This window comes from Gadus chalcogrammus, chromosome 2 (assembly GCF_026213295.1).
Source record: "Gadus chalcogrammus isolate NIFS_2021 chromosome 2, NIFS_Gcha_1.0, whole genome shotgun sequence".
NCBI classification, from domain to species: Eukaryota; Metazoa; Chordata; class Actinopteri; order Gadiformes; family Gadidae; genus Gadus; species Gadus chalcogrammus.
The window spans coordinates 18773499-18783735 of record NC_079413.1 but is presented as its reverse complement, the minus strand read 5'-3'; the positions used below and the strand labels follow the sequence as shown (position 1 = coordinate 18783735).

The window sequence follows — 10237 nt, the reverse complement described above, 5'->3', positions numbered from 1 at the left end:
GCAAACAAAATGGCTGACGCCGGAGAAGGGGCGTCAAGACAAGTCGCTGAAAGACTTCCTCTTTAAAGGTCAAATTGTTGCTGAAATAACAATCGAAACTAATGAAAAATGTAATTGATTATTTAGTTTCTCTCATGGCTTCACTAAAACATCCATTAACAATACAATTTGCCCGAAAATCTCTTAATTGGACCGAGAGCTAAGCTCGTTAGCAGATTGGGTAGGCTTCATTAACGGAAAACATTTAGACTAATCTGTTGATATCGGACGTTTTAGTAAAGCTGGCAGAAACACGATGGTTTGATTCCCCAGAGCGTAGTTGTCGGGATCCATCAGTTGTCTAAAATAAAGTCTGACATTTGTCTGGAAACAAACAGGCTGTGGGTTTGGCTGGAGAACTGGGACCCACTCTGAGAAAATTACAATCCCGACCCTGAAGTGGAAAAATGCCTTGTTTGTTACAGAAATAAAAACCCGACATCTGTGTGTGCTCTGAAGGAAACGTATAATTTGTAATTTTGGGCGGCGGAATCATTTTGGTTTTGCAATCTGGTCTGTAATCGAGCGGCCAATGATTCAAGATAGAGCCGTGAAACTGAACTCAGTGTTTGCTGGTTTATTCCCAGTATATCTGAACACGTCTAAAGGACTTAACGACACCAATTCTGGCTGTTGGCCCTAATGGGCCCTTTGGTTGTTTATCATTCCCTTTATGAATACCGTTGTACATTCTGTTCTGTACATTATGTCAGATCATAATTTAAGGCCAGCTTAAGGTCCCTTAGGTCGGATTAAAGCCATGCACCTTAGAACAGGGTTTAAAGATGACCTACTGGTCTTATCGCTTACAAGCGCTAGTGTCGATAGTCTACTTTGCAGTTTTCTACAAGTGATTTATGATTTGAAATGCCATTTTTGCCGCTAGAAATGTTTTATTTCCTTTCTGCCAAAAATATGTTAATGCATTTCTATATGAAAGTATACACATTTCTACACTAGGCCTGTCAGTACTGTTTGATAGTCATGAGACTTTATATCAAGGTGTTTAGCTCCATCCCCTCTTTGGATGCTGTGGTTTCAGGATAATGTGTTACGAGTCTCCATGGAGCAGCTATGTACAGATGCATTTGTCTTTTTGCTGTATAGCACACGTGCCAATCTTCTAATACAACCATGCGTGTATAGCTAGCACTGAGCAAGAAAAGTCCATATAGGTTGTATTGAAATCACTGTCAACCAAAACAAGTTACAGCCATTAGCCTACAAGAGGCTGAGAATCACGTTACTGTCATGATGCAAGTTTTCTTAATATGGAAAGGCATCACTGCTTCAAGTAAGTATGGTTCAGCTCAAAATGATGATTGCACACTTAAATATCAAGATACCCTGACTGGAATAAATATTGTTTTTCAATCTGCCATGTTGCATTCATTTGATAAGGTTTGATATTCCCCTCAAGGATAATATAAAAGCACACCGGCGCCGAGGCGGCGCTTCAAAAATAAGTATTGCGGACGTACTAGCCCACTCGGCGCGCACCGCCCAACTAGGCTTCACACCACTGTTCTATTCCCTAGCTTCCCCGCCCCTGAAAAAGCGCTTGGTACATCCCAGCTTGATACTGTACATGGAGATCGTTGATGCACTACATGAATAATTCAACAATGCAAAAATAATGAGCAATGAAAGTTAAGTGTGTAAAGTGACAAAACCGTAAACAAAGTGCCTGACAGTAGATAAAGTAACTGAATTACTGTGGCACATCATTGTAAGCACAGAGGATCATGGGCATAGTCATAAATCAACTGGTAAAATGTTATGGTAGCCTATGCCGACCGAGTTTGTTGATCTGCTTCTTTCAAAACATATTACAACGGTGCTGCAGCGCACCGCTTCCTAAGGGGCGGCTTTTGAACGTGAAACATCAAATCGTGAGTGAAATCACGTCTTAAATTGACATTGCAGCCAAAACTAACAGCAGATGTTGCTCTAGGCTATACCTTCATCAGCTGAACCGTTTCATTCGAAGAAGACAAATACTTCCAAGGACAACATTTTAATTACAAATTATTCCTTTAAACAAAAACCTAGATTTGAGTGTCAACAGCAAACAAAACCAAATTCTAATCTACGTGTAGCCAGCGGCGCCCTTTAATCCACCTCTGAGGATGGGGTACGTCTAAACATGCTATAATATTCTGACAAGTCCTACAAAAACAACAGTGATATAAAGATGAGATTTGACGGAAACTGATTTTATAAAAAGCTTTAATTTCAATAACCAAAAATCAAATAGTAAAAATAAAATAGTCAACCCCCTTCCCCCCTAAAACATGTTGAAGCAGAATAGTGAGCGAACTTTGAGCAGAACATTAAAACAAAAGATGTTGATTTTCTTTTAATCTCCCAACACCGAAAGAGATCCACATTGAAGACACTTCGCCGCGTTGGAGCGTTTATCTGGACTGCTCGACTGAGGAGACAAAAAGACACGCGTTAGAGAAGGCCTTTAAAGACCAATGCACCCATCCCCCCACGCTGGGCATTCTGAACGGGTTGGGCGGGCACACACACAACCGCTCAAACGGGACTCTACATGTTAGTTGATCAAATGTAATCCTGGTTTAATCCATGTTTCACCCATGCCAACATGTTTTCTAAAGTACCCTGGCTTAGGCAAACCGCCAGCGATCCTTTTGATGCACTCAGTAGTTGATCTGGAAAGAGTGACCTTTGACCCTAGGCGTGTCCGGCATTTCATTCCTCCCCGATGCGTCACCAGGGAATCCATGACAGGGTCAAGCCTACAATGCCATGTGTCAAATACGAACTCTACATACTGGGAACTTCTTACCCTGGTGGGCCAATGATCGTTACCGAACGACCCTGATTTATTATCAATTTAATTATATATCCTGCGTCGAAACTTAACAAAAAACCCATAACTTAAGCTTTATTCATACGATTTCAGAGATCAGTTTAATTGAGGAGCGGCTGCGTTTTTATGATATCTAAATTATACATTCAGGATTTTTTAAATACTAGTGTAAACCATAACAACTCCCAAGCCTATTCGACACATAAGAAAGTTCCAGAATGTCAACCAATAGCAAACTTTCACCATTTCTGTGGCAGTGAAATGCAGAAGTTAAAGCACATTCCAGTCCACTTAAATGTTCCACTCTCGGCGTGAGAAGGCCACTGGGGCTCAATGTGCTCTACAGTGAGAAGGTATCTATGGTAAATTACTGTAGGTGGAGACGTCCACCTGAAGGCTCTACAGTGAAAAGGCATCGACGGTAACTTACTGTAGGTGGAGATGTCGATCTCATCGGGGAGCTCGGCCACGTTGACCTCAAAGCGGTCCTGTACGTCGTTCAGGGTCTTGGCGTCCGTCTCGTCCGACACAAAGGTGACGGCGAGGCCCTTGGTCCCGAAGCGTCCAGCACGGGCCACCTGGGGGAGGAGCCAGGTTAGAGCGGGGAGGAGTCAGGTGATACAGGGGAGGAGCCAGGTTAGCGCGCAACATGGTCGAATGCAACAGAGTCCTTTAACTGACTTTTATACGAAACAGATTTATGTTTTAGAGATTCATAAGGAAGTAAAGGTCTAGAACCTTTTAGAAGGAGGCTTAAAATAAATGTGGGTTTGAACCCTGACCTTCTCATCTCTCGGATGATAAGTTCAAGGGTCTTTCGTGCTGGGTCTTCCCCTGTCAACCAGACCGAGCAGGAAAGACCAGGCTGAAGGACAAACTAAAGTTTGTCCAATAAAGAACCGCAAGATACTTAAGAAAACAAACTAGGACTATTTTACATATATGACTTCATGTAATTTAATTTGTACTAGTAACAATGATTACTGCAGATCTCCACCGTTGGTCTTACAGTACAAATATCAAAAGGGAATTGTAGATATGTAGAATTAAATACAGACAGGTGAAAATGTAATTGATATGTCAGCACGGAATAGTAAGAAAGAATATCATTAGCGATATGACTTTTGATCAGTAAACAAAATCACTCCTCATCAGCCCTTTGGATTAAACGCTAAAGCTGTCCATAACATGCCCGATATACTGTATACATAATATACTGGTTAGGAGAGCTGATGACCGGACACTATTGACCGACTACAAGACCCGCCTCCCAGCCCCGCCCCCTCACCCTATGCAGGTAGGTGTCAGAGTCCTCGGGCATGTCGTAGTTGAACACAATGTTGACCCTCTCGATGTCCATGCCTCGACCGAACAGGTTGGTGGCCACCAGGATTCTCCTCTGGAAGTCCTTGAACTGCTGGTAGCGGGAGAGCCTGGGGGTGGGGGGAGTGGAGATTAACCACAGGCACTGGGGGCCAGAGCCCTCCTCACAGGGCTTGCAGGAGAGCAGTTCTTGACCGAGCCTCGTACACAGGGCTATGAAGGAACACTGTGGGGCTATGAAGGAACACTGTGGGGCTGAGAAGCCACACTGCCTCGCCATGCACACTAGGCATGACTGTATAGGAAAAGTTCTCCATAACCTAGAGGCAAACACTAACATCATTACACCCTAACCGTAATGTTAAGGACAACTACTGTATAGACCATCCTATTTATTAGATAATTCATATTTATTAGACGTCGGTTCCAACAGACAGATACCAGAACCATATTGTTCTCCTATTCCATCGATGCTCCCCTGTGGCCTAAGAAGACGTTTCCTCTCAGTAAGAGCCCAGAGGACTGACTGATGGCCTAAAACCAAAGATGTTGTTGTTCCCCCCGCCCCCCCCCTCCGGGCTGCAGACTGACCTCTCTTCCTGGGCCATGCCTCGGTGGATGGCGATGGCGGGGAAGTTCTGCTCCACTAGGAGCTGGGACAGAGCCACGCAGCGCTGAACCGACTTGACGAAGATCACCACCTGCAGGCCGAACAGGGACATGGCGGGTCAGACCCATGGACGGGGACTGGGATTTACATAGGGCCCTTTTCTGATCATAACATGAATCACATTATGCCTGATGCTTCAAGTTCTAACCTCCATGGACTTGGAGGAATGCATTTAATGTTAATAAACAAACATGACTCATTTGAGTCACCTTTAATTCTCATCATTGTCCTGAGACACCCAATTTTACACACTGGGATGACTTTAGATACAATTTCCAAACACATAGGTTGACTCTTGAACATGTTAATGACTGCTCACCTGGTTGAACTCCAGCACGTCCAGCAGGTCAAAGAGCTTGCGGTTCTTCTCGCTGTCCTTCAGCTTGCAGTAGTACTGCTGCAGGCCGTGGAGGGTCAGCTTCGTCTCGTCGTCCACAAACACCTCCATGGGCTGGAGACAGGAGGAATGAGTCAGGAGAGTGGAGCTCCAAACAGGCTCTGGTGTAGGACCGAGCCCATACAGAATCAGCCCATAAGTTTCAGATCTGCCTCCCTCAATAAAATTATAATTCAGTCACAAAGTGCACATGATCCCCATTTTGGGTAACACTGACCCTCAAATTCGACCTGTATGCCATTAAAACATTATTTATCTTTGCTCTAATTGGTGCTTTGAACAATGTAATTAATGCAAAGATAGGTCAACTCAAGAATAGAAAGCAGGGATAAAATATATATATAGCAATTTATGTGAATGAATCTAGTCGAACAATACTGGTATCAAGTTGACTTCGACCTGAACCACAAAAACTGGCGTAACAGCGCATCAGGATATTTAGAGAATCGCAACAAATATCTGCACTCAATACTTAATTTGTTCCATAAAAAAAGGCGAGTCGAACATCCCCCAGAAGAGCAATTCAAAACGGGCCTAGGACCAGCTACTCACGTCTTGCATGAACTTCCTGCAGACGGGCCGGACCTCCTTGCTGAGCGTGGCGCTGAACATCATGCACTGCTTCTCGTGGGGCGTGAGTCTGAAGATCTCCTGCACGTCGTGCCTCATGTCTGTCACACAGGGAGGGGGGGGGGGGCACGGTTGTTAGCATTCATCTTTTACAAGCCAGAGTGAATTAAACATGCAGCCACGGGTTGGATACGCAGCCGTGCATTTTGCCCTCCAGCTAGAGGAGAGAATCCAGCCAGCGTTGGCAGGCACTACTATTTGGCCCACAACGCTTCACAGAGATGACTGCAGGAGCCCGGGTTGTCCGGCTGCGACCCACCTCAAACTGGCTTCAGACCCATTTCTTCTGACTAATGTAGCTATTGTAGGACGCTTACAACTTTATTGGGTTTGACGGACATAAGTCCATTTAATACATGAAGACCTCACTGAGCCAGAAGTCCAACCCCAGCTGCTGATTAATGAGATGCAACTTTAGAGCAAACTGTTACTTGTGTACAAAGACAAATACGACCATCATCTGTAAGGCCACCATACTAGGGCCGGTTGTACATTCAGGAAACCTATTCATTTAGAAAGGCCCTTCCTACTAGAGGCATCTGATGAATTTAAAGCCATACTGCCATGTTGAACACTGCAGCAAACACTTTAAATTATCAATTCACAGTGGATCTGGTCATTGAAGATTAGTTTAGAAGCATTTCCCAACTTAAGTAAAAGATAATTTTCAGGTATGTAAACCAGTGTGTAGCCTCACCGAGCTGCTCCAGCATCTTGTCGCACTCGTCCAGGACAAAGTGCTTGATGTGCTTCAGGACCAGGGACTTCCCGCGGATCAGGGCCAGCGTGCGGCCGGGCGTCCCGACCACAATGTGGGGGCAGTTCTTCTTCAGCACCTCCTCGTCCTTCTTGATGGCCATGCCGCCGAAGAACACGGCCGCTCGCACCGTGGGCATGTACTTGGAGAAGCGCTCGTACTCCTTGCTGATCTGGAAGGCCAGCTCCCTCGTGTGGCACATGACCAGAACGGAGACCTAGGGGGAGAACCGGGTCAGTGGACGTTCCCTGTGGTCCTGGCTCATGCTAAATTAAAGAACCACTCAATCCTATTGACGATATGTTGGATATTTGTTGCAAGATTGTCAACCAATTCAAATGTTAGATTATAATCTGTTCACAGATGTGCACAAATCAAGGTGAAAGGGAGAATTGGCTTTCTAGACTTTTTTTGTATTCAAACTATCATGTGCCCGGCATCTGTGTTCACGTTATTGTCTATTAACAGTGAAAACTAGCCTACCTAGCACGAGTAAACAAAAAAAAATGTTATGGTTTCAAATTTGAATTTAGGGTCCACAAAAACATTAATATCAGAGGGGATATATACATTTCCTGTCCATCTACCCCATTGCACATTTATGTTTAGTTTATGTACATTCTTAGCAGATATCTGTTTTTGTTCTTATATTGTCCATAACTTATTTATTTATCTATCTATTTTTAGTCGTGTTTGTCATTGTTATGTCTACTCTACGTGCCTTACCTTTAATTTCCCCCTGGGGATAAATAATGTTTTCTTGAATCTTGAATCTTAGCCGTGTAAACTGCTGCAACTTGTTTGTGGTTCAGTAAACTGCATTTGTCAAATTCCTGAAGATCACTTTATTAGAAAGTAGAGTTAGCCTAAACTGCTCGGCTTAGAGACTTTATTGCTAAGATTTTTAACGATGCAAAGCAGTAGCCCAGCAATCTGTAAGACACATCTCATCGATGAACTAAGTCTCTTCATGAAGCATTAGTTCAGTTACAAATTGTTCTTCCTATGACCCATAGTTAAATGCAAGCATTAAGCAACCGATTTAGGCCAATTCAAAAAGGTGCCTTGGCCAAGATCAACAGCCTGCTTAATTAATCTAACCAAATAGATGATTTTTTGATCAACATGACAATACAGCCTTTAAGGTAGAGCCCCACGCTGTTGATGATTGTCTTGTTCTTGCATCCCCTAGTGTATGACATAGCATCCCAGTGTGTGATTCATAGTCCCTGCACATACCTGTCCATCAACGGGCTCAATCTGCTGCAGGGTGGCGAGCACGAACACGGCTGTCTTGCCCATACCGGACTTTGCCTGGCACAGGATGTCCATGCCCAGGATGGCCTGGGGGATGCACTCGTGCTGCACTGGAACGGGAAAACACTGCAGCTTAGTACGGGACGTCAGCTCCACAGATTCAGTCTTGCAGGACGGGGGCAGGAGAACGACGTTGTTGCGCTGCTGACTACCAGCCCTGGTACCAGACCGACATTGTACACTGCATACAGTAACCTCCCAATCACTACACTGTTAACATGCTGCAATAGAACACCAGTGCTATAAATGTTACTGCTTCACCATGGATTTAAATTATGTTGCATATTTTTATCTTGTTTTGCACTGCTTCCGTTGCAACGACTTTTTCCTTTCACTGTTGCTTCAGATAAAGCATCCAGTTAAAGAATGAATAGTATCGGTCCAATGTAGACGGCCTCGTAGACGAGAGCAAATAGACGATGGAGCCATCAGTGTGTAGTGTACTCATTATTCAAAGCAACAGGGTATTCAGATTCATGCCCTTAACGAGCTGCTCAAGGATGCCTACAGGTAAACAAAGGCCATGGGGGGATTGAACCCAGAACCTTCCCTGATGGGAGTCAAATGCGCACATCAACACGACTATCTTGACCTCGCCCATCACACCATCCGTCTCCTGGAGACCCAGCGGTACATTATTACTGAAATGATACAGCAGGAGACCATGATGTACGTATGATTGTGTAGCATCTTACCCTAGCTATCTTTGTTGCATACGAAGAATGGGTTAACCTATCGCTTGTTAGTGTTTGGCACTTGTTTCTCTGAACCTCTTTACTGTACCGACTGAAATATATTGTTTATTTTTCTCTTCTGACAAATGGGCCCTCTGTTTATATCAAACACACCCAACCACACATCTTCTAGAGACCCAGGTGTACATCACTACTGAACCGGCAAAACAAGCAGAGCGAGCCTCACCTTCTGAGGGATGCTCGAAGCCACAGTCCACGATTGCCCTGAGGAGCTCCGGCTTCAGCAGGAAGTCCCGGAACCCAGAGCTGTGGATGGACACGTAGGACCCCTTCACCTCCTTCTTCAAGGTCTGGGTGGCCTCTGGGACCCCCTGGGGCTCCTCGTCCTCCTCGTAGTCCAGCAGCTCATTGTCGTTCTCAGCCATGGTGTCCTGTGAGGGTCAAAGTAAAACAAACAACTGATCAACAAGAGAGACAAGTTTCGGTGTTAACTTTGAAACTTGATTCTGGTCTACAAAACTAAATGACGCTTTATCAAACACACCGGTGGTTACCAGCTGTAGGTTTGACCCGGCTTAAACACATTTTAAGTTGAATCTTCAGATAGAAATGTATTTGTGCTCACGTTATGCATGTCTGATATAGCGTTTAACTATCTGTGATAAAGTCCATGTATGATAGTTAACACATATTTTTTAACTTTGAACTCACCATTATTAGAGGTTGAAGTTGATCCGAAAGAACCGAACAGTCAGATCGGCTTTTTAGGATAACTGGAGACAAAATGGTCGATGTGTGAGTAAAACTCACTATCAAAAACACAAACAAGGAATACTAGAACAGATCTTGGGCTGATAATTAACCAAAGGAAAGCCCGAATATCTCAGTTGTATTACGGCTTCTTTAGCTAGCCCTACACAACAAACACACGGAGAACCAACTACACATTACAGAGTGGTTAGCTCTGGCTTATACTCTAAATAAAGACTACATGAACTTCTCCGACGGTCGAAACCCTACTTTCCAAAGATATTCAGTCATTCAAAAGCACCAACATACATAATAGCTTCGGGTCCTTAGCTAGGCTACATCGTTAGCATCGGTAGCTAGCTCGGTGACTTACTTGCAAGAAACGACACGCATTATTATAAATATACTAGAAAAGAGCGCCCTGATAAAGCCCAAAACATAAAGCCTATCGTTTGCGTTAAACATACGATGTTTTCTGCGGCTCCGTAGTACTTAATAGGTCCAATTGTCTGGTAGTCTTACCTTAAAGATGGTACGTATTGAACACGCAAGAATCAACACCGCATGGGCAGGCCTCAACACGGAACTACCACCTCCTTTAAATGCGCCCTTCAGATTGGTCCTCTCAGACGCCTATCTGCTGACACGGAGCGCACCACCGCCACGATTGGACGAATCATTATGCCAATCATCAAACAGCTGGAGCCTTGACGAAAGAAGCGGGATGCCCTCCGACAATGGAGCCGACAAAACACACGCACACACGCACGCACACACACACACACACACACACACACACACACACACACACACACACACA

At 44.4% G+C, this 10237-nt stretch overlaps 1 protein-coding gene across 3 annotated transcripts; it reads right to left on the bottom strand.

Annotated features, from left to right (window-relative positions):
* Window positions 1-2040: 2040 nt before the first annotated feature.
* ddx39ab (DEAD (Asp-Glu-Ala-Asp) box polypeptide 39Ab) lies at window positions 2041-10034 on the bottom strand. Of its 3 annotated transcripts, none has more exons than XM_056604834.1 (11): window positions 9940-10034; window positions 9379-9440; window positions 8894-9098; window positions 7895-8022; window positions 6596-6872; window positions 5821-5939; window positions 5191-5322; window positions 4793-4902; window positions 4167-4311; window positions 3309-3456; window positions 2041-2473 (listed from the first exon to the last, which is right to left on the bottom strand). In XM_056604834.1, the coding sequence occupies exons 2-11, from the start codon at window positions 9379-9381 to the stop codon at window positions 2457-2459; spliced, it is 1284 nt and encodes a 427-aa protein (XP_056460809.1). In that variant the 5' UTR covers window positions 9382-9440; window positions 9940-10034; the 3' UTR covers window positions 2041-2456. The 3 variants fall into 3 exon arrangements, with proteins under 3 accessions (XP_056460809.1, XP_056460811.1, XP_056460810.1); XM_056604836.1 differs by lacking the exon at window positions 9940-10034 and adding an exon at window positions 9791-9931; XM_056604835.1 differs by lacking the exon at window positions 9940-10034 and adding an exon at window positions 9885-9923.
* Between the last annotated feature and the right edge of the window lie 203 nt (window positions 10035-10237).